At 39.3% G+C, this 15,655-nt stretch overlaps 1 protein-coding gene across 1 annotated transcript in view; it reads left to right on the top strand.

Moving 5' to 3' along the window:
* The window catches only part of TLN2 (talin 2), a 176,561-nt gene that overhangs the window by 26,277 nt on the left and 134,629 nt on the right, over window positions 1-15,655 (top strand). Inside the window, exons 8-11 of the mRNA XM_012645035.1 lie at window positions 1,064-1,168; window positions 9,398-9,553; window positions 14,059-14,160; window positions 14,888-14,964. Coding sequence (XP_012500489.1) covers window positions 1,064-1,168; window positions 9,398-9,553; window positions 14,059-14,160; window positions 14,888-14,964 — 440 coding nt within the window. The remainder of the gene's footprint in view (window positions 1-1,063; window positions 1,169-9,397; window positions 9,554-14,058; window positions 14,161-14,887; window positions 14,965-15,655) is intronic.

The raw sequence follows: 15,655 nt of genomic DNA, 5'->3' as shown, positions 1-15,655 counted from the left end.
TAGCTACTTTGTCCTGAGCTTTGTTTTTGTTTTTGAGACAGTGGCTCACTCTGTTGCCCGGGCTAGAGTGCTGTGGTGTCTACCTAGCTCACAGCAACCTGAGATTCCTGGGCTCAAGCAATCCTCCTGCCTCAGCCTCCCTAGTAGCTGGGACTACAGGCATGCACCACCATGCCCAGCTAATTTTTTCTATTTTTAGTCGCCTGGCTAATTTTTTTTCTATTTTTAGTAGAGACGGGGTCTCGCTCTTGCTCAGGCTGATCTCAAACTTCTGACCTCAAGTGATCCTCCTGCCTCGGCCTCCCAGAGTGCTAGGATTACAGGTGTGAGCCACCGTGCCCAGCCACCTGAGCTTTGTTTTTTGAAGCTAGAATTTGGGAACTAGTACCTTTTTAAAATCCAAGGTTAGTCTAAAAGTCAGAGATTTGTCCATTCTAGGCAACCAGTAAGAAAAGCCCTATCACCAACTTTGCCATGAAACAGCCACTCTAGTGAATCCAAGATATCAAAGTCTTTTTTGATCCAGAAGTGCAAATGTAAATTAAAGTACAAATTTCATGTGTATAAAACATACTTTTTACCCAGTATTGTTAATGAGTACTGTCATGCACAGGCATGTATTTACCCTGCTCTTTGGAAAAAGATATATTTTGGATGGATGTTAGAATGGTACGTCTTCTGAGAAGAGCATTTTTCTCTAGCTATCATTGAAAGTGTTGGCTCTGAACCTTTTGGGACATGGAGTCCTTTGAAAATCTGATTACAGTTACGCACCCCGTTCCTGCCACACTGCACATGTGCATGAATTATCACATTTAGTTGTAAAATATGTAGGCTGTTTGGGCTCCAACTCTGGTTTGAAAGCCCTGTGCTACGTAGAGCTTTCTGTGTGCTCTGATCCTCGGTCAGCAGAAGCCTGTGTCCTGGAGGGGTCTGAGACACAAATGTCACTTACTAATCGTTCATAGACACTGAGTACAGCACATGTAGTAACTCCCTCCCACCAAGTCCCCCTGCTGGCAGAGCTGCAGTAACTGGTCCCCGGCTACTGTCACTTTTGCAGGAACATAAGAACTGTGGAGAGATGAGTGAAATAGAAGCCAAGGTCAAGTATGTCAAACTCGCCCGGTCCCTCCGCACGTATGGTGTGTCCTTTTTCCTGGTGAAGGTGAGTTGGGCAGAGTGGACAGAGGGTTTACCTCTGCTACTTCTTTTTCTTTGGGTGAAGCGTTTGCTGTTAAGCTTGGTTTGTCATACCGAGACCCCTGACATTTGCAGATGGAGTGTCTGGCCAGTCTCTAATTCCACTGTTAATAGCATCAATTTCCCTTTGTTTTCTTGAGTTTTTCTGTGTGAAATTTATGTCTTACATTCGCTCCATCTTCCATTAATCTCATCCAACTTCATGCAGAGTTTGTTTCGGTGATGTGCTAAAATCTTGTGCCTCTTGCATGTAAGTCAGTAAATTTAGGGTAATAAATAACACACAGAAAACTACATGTAACTAGAAAGGAAGAGAAATTGAACAGCAAATTGTAGAAAAAATAAATTTATTCTCCAAAGACAATTTAAGGTCCAAAAACAACCTGTCCATGGGTCAGTAGGGTGATTAGAGGTAGAGCACAGATCTTCTGGTTATAGCAGGGTCTTGCGTATTTGATCAGACCAAATCTCCTTTTACAAAATTATTTAAGACAAAACAAGAAAGTGATAGAGATTTCTTTTCTTCTGCTGTCCCTCCCTGTTTCGTTTCCTTCTCCCTGTCCCCTCTCTCTCTCTCCTTCCCTCCCTCCCTTCCTTCTCTTCTTTGCTTTTTAAAAGTATGTCTCTTTGAAGAGAAGAAAAGGTTAAGAAAGTAAGCAGCACTTGCAACTTGTATATACATATTATTCAAGCTTTCATTAATTGTCTTTTTGTTACTTTATGCAATGTGAGTAGTGCATTGCTCACTTTTATTTTTTGCTCAGTGATCCTCTTTAGTAAGCCATTTTATTTTATAATTGTTTTTAATAAATATAATCTACTTGACCATAGTTTTCCTTATTTTAAAAGTGGTACAACTGAAAATTTAGGAATGATTCAATATGAATTAATGAATCTTGTAAATCAAATCAATGGGTTGTATAAGATGACATCCTATGAAACCACTAAGGTATTTGATAAAATTGAACATCTGCTTCTTATAAATTTTTTTTAAAATGCTGGAATATAAGTGTACTTGCTCAACATGATACAGTATCTCTTTCAAACCTATCATCAGTATCATACTTAACAGAAATGCTAGGGAGAAATCTATAAAAATTGGAATCAGAACAAGTGTGCCCACCATATCATTCCCTTTAACATTGTTTTGGAAGTTCTAGGAAATGCAGTAAGATATAAAGATGAACAAAAAATCATTGCTTTAGGAAGTGAAGGAACAAAATTATTATTACTTGTTATTATGATTATCTCATAGCAAGATATACCAAATCATTTTTTTAACTTTCTACTTTGAAATAATTATGGATTCATAAGAAGTTGTAAAAATAATACAGAATCTCAAAAAGTCAGATAATAACAAGTGTTGGTGAGAACACGGAGAAATTGAAACCCTCATACACTGCTGGTGGCAACGTAAAATGATGCAGCCACTTTGGAAAGCAGCCTGTCAGTTCCTCCATTGATTAAACAGAGAGATACCATAGGACCCCGCAATTCCACTGCTAGCTATTATACACCAAAGAGAATTGAAAGTGTATGTCCAAACAAGAACTTGAAGGTGTATGTTTATAGAGGTGTTTAGCCAAAAGATAGCAACAACACAAATGTCTGTCAACTGATGACCAGATAAACAGTTTATGGTAAATCCATACAACGCAATGTCGTTCAGCCATAAAAAGGAATGAAGTGTGCTGATACATGCTACAACATGGGTAACTTTGCAAACGTTATGCTATGTGAAAGAAGTCGGTCATGAAAGACTGTATACTATGTGACTCCATTTATATGAAATGTCCAGGATAGGCAAATTTGCAGAGATAGAAAGTAGGTTAGTGGTTGCTTAGGAGTGTGGTGTGGCGAGGGAAATAGGGGAACGATGGCTAAAAGGTGCAGTTTCTTTTTTATGTGATGAAAATGTTCTAAAATTAACTGTGGTAATAAAAAAAAAAAAACAGAAAGGTCTTGTGTACCCTTCATCAAGTGTCCTTTAATGGTAATTGTACTATAGTATCACAACCAGGAAAATGATACTGGTACAATCCACAGACCTTACTCAGAGTTCACCAGTTTTACATGTATTCGTACTTGTTTGTGTGTATGCGTGTTTAGTTCTATGCAATTTTATCACATGTGTAGATTCATGTAACCACTACCATAGTCAAATTGCTCCAGCATCTGTTGTTGAAAGTGCTCTTCTTCCTCCGTTGAATTACGTTTGCACCACTGTCAAAATTCATCTGGACACATCTCTATGGGCCTGTTTCTGCATTTTCTATTCTGCTTCGCTGCTTTCTGCATCATTCCCTCTGCCAATCATACTGTCTTGATCACTTTAGATAGCTTTAACATCAGGTTGAGTGGCTCCCCTCACTTTTTCTTCTTTTTCAACATTGTTTTAGCTATTTTAGGTCCTTTTCTTTCCATATACACTTTAGAACAAACTTATCTATATCTACAAAAAACCTTCCTGGGATTTTAATAGGAATTGCATTAAATTTATAGATCAGTTTGGGAGAATTGACACTTTTTACTACGTTCAGTCTTTTAATCCATGAACATGGTATTAGATCCTCCTTGATTTTGTAGTTTTCAACATATAGATCCTTTATGTGTTATAACAAAATGTACAGGATAATTTTAATGTTTAGATTTATTGTTAAATTCATTAAATTTGCCAAGTAAATTGATAAGACATATGTCGACCACATGAAATAAGCCCTTAGTATATGTAAAAATAAAACCATTTAGAGTATAATGATAAAGAGATCACATACAGAACATCACCAAAAAAAAAAAAAATTATGTCTAAAGGTTAGTAAGTTTTTTAAGTCGTCAGTAACAGATTTCTCAGACCCCAAACTGAATGTAGCATTAAATTGTAAAGGAGCTTCATTAGCATAATTTAAGAAGTAAATTAAAAGTGAGTAGTTTCAGCTTCTCATTCACTACTTTATAGGCTTCTATGAGAAACTCTGAGTCAGTGAAATTATAACTTACTAAACATTTAAATATTGATATTGAACATAATCATGCCACACAGCCTTGAGATGAGTCATAGATATTCTGAGAGAGCTAGTGTTGTGGTTAGAGCCATGTTTTCTTCCATGTCGATGATCATTTTGTCCTAACAGTCAGGGTTATACTTCATGTCGTTACAATAGAAAGTGCTCTCGTGTTGGAGTTGGGAAGCTTGGCCTAAAATCCGAGATGACAGTATATGCTTATATGAGAAATAGGAGAAACGTATATGACCTTAAGGGTCATACTTGACCTCTCTAAATCTCAGTTTCTTCATCTGACAAGTGGGATGATAATTCCTTACTGAGCTCTAATGAAGATTAAGTGAGCTAATGTATGTAAATAAGTGGAATGCCTGGAATTGCCTGGAGTGTAAGGATATTTGATTAATTTTAGATTATCTCTGTCACCTAACCATTCCCAAATTCCTGGAAGATAGTAAACATCTTAGGTTTTGCCAGCCATGCTGCTCAGCTTTGCCCTTGTAGCATGACAACAGCCATAGGTGACAGGTAAATGAATGGGTATGGTTATATTCCTACAAAACTTTATTTATAGATTCTGAATTTGAATTTCATATAATTTTTACATGTCACAAAATATTATTCCTTTTTTTTATTTAAAAATAGAAAATTCATTCTTGGCTCTCAGATGATTAAAGAAATTAGGCAATAAGCTAGACTTAGCATCAGCCGTGGTTCACCCACCCCTGGAGAATATCTGTAAGCCATATATGAGGCCACAGGAAACAGCATTAGGCTGTAGTTTTCTCAGTGGCTAAGAAATATGCTTTGAAAAGAAAGACCTGAGTTTGGATCCTGGCTTTGCTACTTAGTAGTTTGACCTTCCCTTCCATCGCTAAACTTTGGTTTGCTTACCTATAAAATTGTTACTTTTTATAAGGTTTAAATAAGATAATGCAGAAAAGGGGACTGCCTTGTATAAGAGCTCAATAAATGGGAGTGGCAAATGTCTACATTCTTCCTCTTTCATTGATTTCTTTTGCATTTCATCATGATCTGCTAAATCAAAACCCCATAAGCAATGGTAAGGCATTTCCCTTGACCTGCATAGGATCTTGCTTCATTCCAGAAAATTCTTGTGTAACCCTTCTTCTAAATTTGCCTTTGAAATTTCCCTGCAGTCGTAGCCAGAGACTTGAGGTGTGAGACACCGGGGAAGCTGACCCTCCTCCCCCCTTGAACGGTAAAAATATCACAGAGGACATTGAGAGCATCTCAGAATCACGAGTTAAGTCAAATGGATCGCCAGTGATTTTTAGAGAGAGAAATGGCTAATAAACAGGGTCTTTAACACTCCATTTTGCTCTTGAGCAGCCATGCCTTTCTGCCATGCCCCTAAAAGAAATGCTTATACTGAATACAGAGCAAAATTCACAAGCCAGCCCTTTGGCCAAGCCAATGCAGAACTCCAGTGGCTCAGCTGGCGCACAGGGAGGACCTTTGTGATGCTTAGGCCATGTCGAAGTGAGGGGCTGAGAGCAAAAGGCTTAGCCCAGTTGCATCCATCACTCAAGTCTGAATCTCACACGTGAAGCACAGGTGAGGTAAGAATCAGCCAATCTCCACACCTATGGCTGGAAGGCTGGAAAGAAATGGCGTGGGGTGGACTGAGATTCCAGGTGTAGGAAGGAAGAAGGGAGCCTTATTACCCTGTGGCCTTCTGACATCTCTGCCACTGAGGACTAAGGCAGGTTCTGCACCAGGCAAGACCTTGCGTTGCTGTCGCAGATCTGAGCCGTTTGCTATTTTAACTTCCTCCAGCTGCTCTGCATTTTGTGGGTAGGCACTGAAATAATTTTATCCCTTGATGGTGGTCTCTGTTGCCAGTTTCAGTCTTTTTTGAGTTCCCTAAACCCCTTTCCCCAGTTGTGACCTGCTGATGGAATGTCCACTGTAAGTTGTGTGTTCACTGTGGTTTCCTCTCCCAGTCTGGAGTGGTCTTGACAGGAATTAGGGCAATCCATCATGATTCCATGTTCCCAAACCCCAGAGCCCCTCGCTGGGGAGAAGTACGGATGAGAAAGGATGAAGTAAACAGCTGCAAACCATATTTTATCTCCAATCCCCTTCCTGGGTCCCAGCAGCTGGGCTTGCGCCAACCCTGCGTGACTAAATTAGCCGCCTAGAACCTTTCAACCTAAGTCTCTGGCTCCCGAAGCCAAATTAGATTAACTAGCATTGTCTGCCCTGCGCTGATTTCCCCCGTTATGGAACTGGCTTCTTTTTGAAATGAATCTGACTCTTCTCTGTTTTTTAAGACTTGAGGTTCCTACAGTGCCTCATTCCCCTCCTCAGACACCCACACAGATCCGTGATACCATCATGTCCCTCCCCTGTGAGGAAGCTGGGGGTGTGCGTGACCATCACCGTCTGAGGGTTTATGAAATACCCACGGCCGGGGGGTTGGCCTTTTCTCTTTTTATTTCCGCAGAAGACAATAAACAGTGGTGAACAATCTGCTTTTGAAGTCAGATATTTTTGAGCTACTTAAATATGTGTTCAAATTGTGGCTTTACCACTCCGCGCTGTGGGCCTTGGGTGAATCAGTGGTCTCTTCATTTGCACAATGAAAACTGATGATGATACCAACTTTTTGGAGACACTCTGAGGATTAATGGATGATGCTTATTAAGTATCTAAACTTTCTCTAGTCCTGTTTTAAGTGCTGTTATCCGTGTTGGGTGTGCGTACATATACTCACATGTACATACATGTATGTGTGTGTATGTGTGTGTGAAGAGAGAGAGAGAGAGAGAGAGAATGTATTCCTCTGAGAATAGCAGTTTAGGCATTGCTAGATTTCAGCAAATATTACTTGAAAAGTTCTTCTTTTTCCTGACAACACTAAAAATAAATGTGCATTATGTCTGTGGTCCCCGACCCTGGGCCGTGGACTGGGGGTACCAGTCCATGACCTATTAGGAACTGGGCCGCACAGCAGGAGGTGAGCAGTGGAGGGGAGTGAGCGAAGCTTCATCTGTATTTACAGCCGCTCCCCATCGCTTGCATCACCGCCTGAGCTCCGCCTCTTGTCAGGTCAGCAGTGGCATTAGATCCTGCATTATGGTGAGTTGTGTAATTATTTCATTATATATTACAGTGTGATAATAATAGAAATAAAGTGCACAAATAACATAATGTGCTTGACTCATCCCATACCCCATCCGTGGAAAAATTGTCTTCCATGAAACCAGTCCCTGGTGCCAAAAATGTTGGGGACCACGGCATTAAGTGAAATTTTAGAAATAAGGAAAAGCACAAGAAAATAGTATAAATCACATGAGATGTTCAGTGTTACCATTTTTTTCATGTAATGGACATGTACCTATTTTTAAATTTTTATTTCACATAGGATCAGGCTACGTATACTGTTCTATTTTTTACTTTGTAATTTATTATGAATAATTTATTTCCATAAAACCAATTATTTTCCTACAATATGATTTTTAATAATTATGGAATAGTTTGTTATCTGGATATATCATTTATGTATCAAGTCCCATATTATTGAACATTTGGGTTCTTTCTAGTTTTTCACTATGATGTACTGTGATTAAACTTCATGTGGCATAATGTTTACACACATTTATAACATTTTTTAAAAAACTAGGAACATTTTTAAGGCTTTGGGTAGATGTGGACAGATTTTCTTCCATAAAGCCTTTGCTATTTTAAACTTCCATCAGTAGTGGACCCTGTGACATCTCAATTCTGGGTACGAATTTATTTTTTTTTAAAAAAAAAAAACCTCTGCTATTTTACGTAAGTAAAAATTTATTTGTTTATTGTTCAGTTTATTATTTTGAAAACATTTCCTGTTAATGTTCTAAAGCAGTTATTTTTGTGAATTTATAAGAACACTTAACATAGACAGCATATGAATTTCAACACTATTGCACATTTTTTCCTCAGTCATTTACTATTAAATATTTAATTTTTTGAATGGTGAGGTTTCTTTTTTGTGCCTGTCTCTCTCTATCCTTCCCTCTCTCTTACGACGTATCAGATATGTATATTTTGAGTTGAACCTGTTAAGTGTTTCCTTCCTGGCTTCTTGTTTTGGTGTTTTTGCTAGATAGTCATTTCTCACCCAAGAATCACAAAAATATCCACTTGTATGTTCTTCCTGAGTTATTACTCGATCTTGAATTTGTTTTTGGTATGAGTGTGAGATCTGGATCCATTATTTTAATAGGCATGATTACTATGTCTTAAAAAAACCATTAAAACTAATCCTAAAGTTGTTTTAAGTATTAATATCAGTAGATATAAAAAAATACCAAGAACAGAGAATCCAAATGGAAATATATTTCAGAGATTTTTAAAAAAGGGAGTGGGAGGCCGGGCGCGGTGGCTCACGCCTGTAATCCTAGCCCTCTGGGAGGCCGAGGCGGGCGGATTGTTCGAGCTCAGGAGTTCGAAACCAGCCTGAGCAAGAGTGAGACCCCGTCTCTACTAAAAAAAATAAAAAGAAATTAATCGGACAACTAAAAATATATAGGAAAAAAAAAAAATTAGCCGGACATGGTGGCTCATGCCTGTAGTCCCAGCTACTCGGGAGGCTGAGGCAGAAGGATCGCTTGAGCCCAGGAGTTTGAGGTTGCTGTGAGCTAGGCTGACGCCACGGCACTCTAGCCCGGGCAACACAGTGAGACTCTGTCTCAAAAAAAAAAAAAAAAAAAAAGGGAGTGGGAGGCTCTATCTCTTCATAATGAGATTTACTTTGGCAGAGTTTTAGCTAATTTTAAATTACAGATTAACCCTCTTTTGCTACTCAGTGAGCTAGCTACTGGGATTGGTAATATTTGGAATTCACCCTAGCTGCTTTTTCTCTGGGTGTCTTTTCAGTTCTATCCTGCCTTTTTGACCTCGTCTCTGATTTTGGAGCAACCTGCCCCGAAACAGTCTCTTTCCAGGAAGCAAGCCTTTATACATCTTTCCAGTCTTCTGATGTCTCTGTTTTAACTCCCATCCCTTTAATTTAGTGAATCATTCACCCAGCTTCAAAACCTTGGTTTTCCTGTAGCCCTGCCTGTTTTGAAACAGCATATGTAGGCTGGATGCAGGTAAAACGTTGCAAAGTCCCTGATACCTTAGCGACATCAGATGTATTCAGAGGAAGAGCTCTGACTCTTGATACCTTCCTGTTTCAGGAAAAGATGAAAGGCAAGAACAAGCTGGTGCCTCGCCTCCTGGGAATCACCAAAGACTCCGTGATGCGTGTGGATGAGAAGACCAAGGAAGTGCTGCAGGAGTGGCCCCTGACCACGGTCAAGCGCTGGGCAGCCTCGCCCAAGAGCTTCACCCTGGTAAGGACTGGCAGAGGGCAGTGAGGGGACTGGCACGGGTGATACTGTGGGGCAGGAGAAAGGCCAGGTCCTCGCCCACTGGGTTTCTCTGGCTTTCCAGAGCCAGCATAGAGGGGGGACGATGGTGCGAGCCTGTGGGCAGGGAGGAAGACTGGTCCAGCAGTAAGAGAGAGGCCAGTGAGCCTGGGTTTCCTGGCCACCGCTTCCCCCCTGTTGCTCTGCATTAGTCTGCCTCTAGTTCATTCACTAGGAAGAGCCACTTGGCAGGGGGATTCTCAGCTCTGTGTTCCGGATGGCATCTCTAGCACATCCTGAAAGGAAACTTCCTAACACTCCGAAGCCCACGCAAAGTCCCCATCTTCATCTTTAGCTGTTTTTAGACATTCTTGAGAATTGTGACATCTTGCTGAGGAGTGTTTTACCAGCCCACCTAGAAAGACAGCACAGTATGTGGTGGAAATAACATAGATTTTGGGAAAGTCTCAAAAACCCCATTTTGTCATTCCCAGCTCTGTGACCTTGTTCATGTTACCTCTCCTCTCTGGGCCTTAATTTCCTCAGTTTTAAAATGGTGATAGCAATACCTATTGGACAGAATTGCTAGGATTAAAGGAGATGAAGATGATAAAATGTTTAGTATAAAATTCATGGCAAGTAGGGAGAATACGTGTGTGTTCCAGGTCTTCAGACCTCTGAATTCTTCCTCCCAATTTGAATATTTGCTGTTAGCAGAGTATAACTGCATTCCTTAACTATAGCCACACTGACCTGTGAAACTGGATAGGGCAGGTATGTTGCAGGGCAAGTTGAGCAATAAGAGAAATCAAAAAGTGCTAGAATTTGTCAATTTCTTCAGATTCCTGAAGTCTGTAACGTAAAAAAAAAAAAGTGTAAAGAAGGGGCCTTGGAAGGAGTATTAGTTATCTAATTTGATCATAGATTGATAGGTTCATGCCAATTGGAAGAAACCTTCAGAAAACATACCTTCTTTCCTCCTCTGGTCAGTAACAGCTGTACTTACATGGCCCTCAACGATGGATTTTCATGCTTAGCTACGTCATCTTCCATTGTAGGAAGTCATGTGTAACTTCTAAAATAGAAAAACCAAGAAATCAATATAAACATGTTATTTGGAAATACTAGAAAAAACTTCTAAGAGAGTTGAAAGCGGTTACCTTTGGGCAGTGTGGTGGAAAGAGAAAGTGGGAATGAGTAGGACAGGGAACAACTGTGTTATATATCTTTTAATACTCTTGGTCTTTTTAAACTACGTCCAAGTATTTATTAAAACAAAAATTTATTTAAAAAATAAGAAATAGTTATGATAATCTCAGTAACTGCCTCAAGCAAAAGAGAGAATGAATATCAGTATTTTTATTAAAGGATAAAGTTGAATTAAAACTCATTATATGTAGTATTTTTTTCCTTCCTACTCTTAGGCTTTATTTAGTTTGCACATATTTGAAGGTTTTCCTGTTGGCTTTCTATTATTGGTTTTAGTTTGATTCCATTATGGTTGAGAACATACCCTGTATGATTTCAATTCTGGAAATTTTAGGATTTGTTTTATATCCTAGGATATTGTTGTTTTTGGTGAATGCTCTATGAGTACCTGAAAAGAATATATGTTCTGCTGTTGTTTGGTAAAGCGGGTTCTGTAAATGCCGATTAGATCTCTGTTAGTTGATGGTGTTGTTCCAGTCTTCTATATCCTTGTTAATTTTATGTCTAGTAATTCTATCAATTACTGAGAGTTCTCAACAATAATTGTGGATTTTTGTATTTCTTCTTTCAGCTATATCAGTTTTCGCTTCATGTATTTTGAAGCTTTGTTGTTTGATGCCTGTATATTTAAGATTCCTATATCTTCTTACTAAAGATATTATTTTGTCATATGTAATATTCTTTTGTTTTAGTAATTTTTTTGCTCTCAAGTCTACTTTATCTGATATTACTATAGCCACACATGCTTTTTAAAATCAATCTTGGTGTATTTAGATTATTTATATTTACACTAATTATTGGTATATTAGAGCCTAAGTCTATCATTTTATAAATTTTTTTCTGTCTCCTCTGCTTTCTTTTTTTTTTTTTTTTTTGCCCTTCTCTGAGTTGCTTGAACATTTTTTAGAGTTCCATTTCAATTTGTTTGTTACATTTTTGGGCATATCACTTTGTATAGTGTTTTTAGTTATTAATGTTTTTAGTTATTCTAGATATTACCATATACATCTGAAATTAATTGCAGCCTACTGGTGTTAGTTACTATTTCACCCCTTTAATAAAGTTTAGGAATCTTACTTCCATTTAGGTCTCTTTACCCTCCCCACTTCTTGAATATAATTGTTTAAATATTTCCTCTATATACACTAAACACCATATAGGATGGTGTTTATAACTTTTGCTTCAAACATAAAATATGATTTAAAAAAACTCTCCTGGTGAAGGGTAGTCTATTACATTTCCATCTATTTTCATCCATCCCTTTGCTCCTCTTTCCTTCCTAAGGCTCCCAGCCCTCTTCTGTTACCATTTTGTGTTTGGAGAGCTTCCTTTAGCTATTCCTAAGGGTATGTTGGCTAGCAACAAATTCCTTTAGTGTTTCTGTCCTCTGAGAATGTTTTTATTTCCCCTTCATTCATGAAGGATACTTTTGCCAGCTACAGCATTTGGGATTGATGGTTCTTTTCTTTTAGCACTTGAAAAATGTCATGCCACCTCTTTCTGACCTCCATTGGTTCAGAAGGGAAATTTGCTGTCATTCAGGTTTGTTACATTTATAGGTAATATGTCATTTTTCTCTGGCTGTTTTTAAGATTTCTTTATCTCTAGTTTGCAAAATTCTTAATGTGGATTTCTTAGGGTTTATTCTCTTTGGAGTTTGCTCAGCTTCTTGAATTTGTAGGTTTATGTCTTTCACTATTGTGGGGAAATTTACAGTCATTGTTTCTTCAAATACTTTTTTTGGTCTCACATTGTCCTCTCCTGTAATTCTGGTGACATTAATGTTAGATGTTTTGTTTTTCTCCCACAGATCTCTGAAGCTCTGCTTGCTTTTTAGTCTATTTTCTGTTATTCAGATTGACTAAATTCTTTTAATCTGTTTTTAAGTTTGCTGATTCTGTCCTCTGTCATCTCCACACTACTACTTAGTTTATCCCGTGAGGTTTTTTTCATTTTGGTTATGGCATTTTTTCATTTCTGTAATTTCTATTTGGTTCTTTTTTATGACTTCTGTTTCTTTGTTGAAACTTTCTATTTTTTTTTAATTTGCTTCAAGAGAATTTGCAGTTGATTGTTGAAACATTTTTATAATGGATGCTTTAAAATTCTTACCAGATAATTCTAATATCTGATTTGTTTCAGCATTGGTATCAATTAATTGTCTTTTCTCATTCTTACTATGGTTGATCTGGTTCTTGATATGAATATCGATTTTTTAAATTACATCCTAGACATCTTGGTTGTTATGTTAGGAGACTCTTGATCTTACTTAAATCTTCTATTTTAGCAGGCAGCCACTTTGTTCAGGTTCAATGTGTAGTGTCCTGGCCTACTTTTGTAGGATTTAATTGCAATGACAGTTTCATTTTCTGAGCCCTTGCAGTGCTATTCTGGACTGCTTTGTTCTTTGGACACTGCTGGTGTTCATGAGCAAACCCTGTTGGTTCTGGCTGTGAGGGCAGAAGGCACTTCCCTGGGCTGCCTGCTATTGCTGGGCAACCTTTGTTTGAGGAGGCAGGATCCACCGGGCAGAGAGCAGGGAGACACCGGGCTTCACTGTGGCTGCTGCTACAAAAGGATCAGACCACCCGCCTGCCTGGGTTGTGGAGCAGGGCCTGGGATGGTCTCTCAGGGATAGGGAACCTGTGGCCTTGGGGCCACATGTGGCCTTCTGGATCCTCAAATGCAGCCTTTTGACTGAATCCAAATTTTACGGAACAAATCTTTGTAATGAAGGAATTTGTTCTGTGATGTTTGGATTCAGTCATGGAGCCATACTTGGGGATTTGGAGGGCCACGTGTGGCCTTGAGACTGCAGGTTCCCCACCCTTGGCTGGCGTTTCACTGCTCTGCAGCTGCCTATAAATGCCAGCCCAGGCTGTTGAGCTGGAATTGGGGCTCCCAACTATGTCCCTGTTGGGTTTCCCCTCACCTGTTCCTCTGGCTGGAGAGAGCAGGCTTTTCCGAACTGTCTGCTGAAGGTCCCAGTGTTCAGGCCTCTACGGCTCCCAGTTCTGGGGGCATTTGGGATAGAAAAGAGAAGCCAAGAACTCACTGTGCTGTGGTTTCTCATGGCTTAGGGACCCCAGCCAGGCCATCGTTCCAGTTTTCAGAGCCTTTATCATTGTAGAATAAATTTTGAGGTTTTCAGTTGCGTTTAGAGGGAAAAAATAGGGAAAAGCAAATCTGTGTCATATACTGTTCCAGAACTGAGCCTCCTAGCCTTTAAAACTTCTGATGTATCTGCTATAGCTGTATTTCTTCCAATTCTATTTTTTCAGGATTTTGGGGAGTATCAGGAAAGCTACTACTCGGTACAAACCACTGAGGGAGAGCAAATATCCCAGCTTATTGCAGGCTACATCGACATCATCCTCAAAAAGGTATTTTGTACTGATGCAAATTGGAAAAGCAAGACTGCTGTAATAAAATGCTCATTTAGATGATGTGGCTATCTTGAAATAAAAACCTTATTTGAAATATTTGATTCACTAATTTAATCTTTGATGTTCAATTGCTTGTGTGTGAGATCTTTGACCTCAAGATCCTGTGAGAATTTCTGAGTTTGCTACAGCACATACTCATATCATGTACTGCCAGGCAATGAGCAATAGTGTGTCACTTAGCTAATGAATGAGCCTAGCTTACCCCTCCACATCTTCCTCTCCAGGTAGGTGTATTGTGCTTCTCAGACTGAAGGGCTAAAAATGTTCTTTGTAGTTTTCGTGGATTTTTTTCCCCCTAACCAAATGTGGTGGGGTTATATGCCACGTTGGTATACAGAAAGACAGATTTCCTAAGGCTTCCAGATACATGCCATTCAAATAACCAAGCTAACAAAATGTTAATATGTGCATCTTGATTTTTTTTACAAGGTAAAATTGTCTATGAAATAAATACGGAAGACATATCTTTATAGTAAATAATGTATTTCTCTGTCTTATGCTTCTGTCCAGCCATCACTTATTAAATATCCAAAACAAGAAACTTTGGGTAAACCTTAACATTTTTGCTTGTGCTCCTTCAAAATGTCTTTTCAAAGGTCCTTGTGATAAGATCTGCAAATTTTCATTTTTGCATCTTGTTTTTTTTTTTTTGCATTTTTTCCAGAAACAAAGTAAAGATAGATTTGGACTAGAAGGCGATGAGGAGTCAACTATGTTAGAAGAGTCCGTTTCCCCCAAAAAGTACGTATCGTTAAGGGTGCTGGCGAACGGCCTCACCCCCAGGTGAGCAGGTTTCCCCTGCCAGTGCAGGCCTGCCGCTCTCAAGTCCGTCACCTGGGAAAGATGATGGCAGATGATGTAGTCGACTCTTGCTTCTCCAAGTGCGGGCCCCAGAGCAGCAGCACTTGTGTTGCAGTGTCTGGCGAGGATTTCGGGGAGACACTGAATGACATGTGGTGTTTAACTCCATCCTGAGGGGAAGCGAGTGTTCATCATTTTGTACTTTTGATTGAAATCTCATGAACTGGATCATTATCATCAAAAAGCTGGAGAGTGAGCTTTTGTTGGATTGTGGCCCTTTTGGAGGGAGGGCCTGGGGGGTCCAGCCAGTGGCGGGGTCGTTGTCCATAAAGCACTTGTCTCCCGTGCTGTGAGGCAGTACAGGGGAGGGGTCAGGAACATGGACTCTGGAGCCAGACTTCCTGGGCTCACCTCTGGGCTCTGTTTTCCTCTGTGGCCCTGGTGAAGTTACCAAATTAATTCTCTGCCTGCATGAGCTCATCAATAAAATGAGGATAACAATAGTACCACCCTATGGGTTTTGTTTTCATCATTGAGTTACTAATAAAGCACATAAAACAATGCCTGACACATAGTAAGTCTTTGCTGTTATTCTCATCATCATCACTTTAAATTCAGAGTGTTCTTAGTT

Source organism: Propithecus coquereli, unplaced genomic scaffold, assembly GCF_000956105.1.
Source record: "Propithecus coquereli isolate 6110/MARCELLA unplaced genomic scaffold, Pcoq_1.0 Scaffold224, whole genome shotgun sequence".
Lineage (NCBI taxonomy): Eukaryota > Metazoa > Chordata > Mammalia > Primates > Indriidae > Propithecus > Propithecus coquereli.
This window is presented reverse-complemented; position numbering and strand designations above follow the sequence as displayed.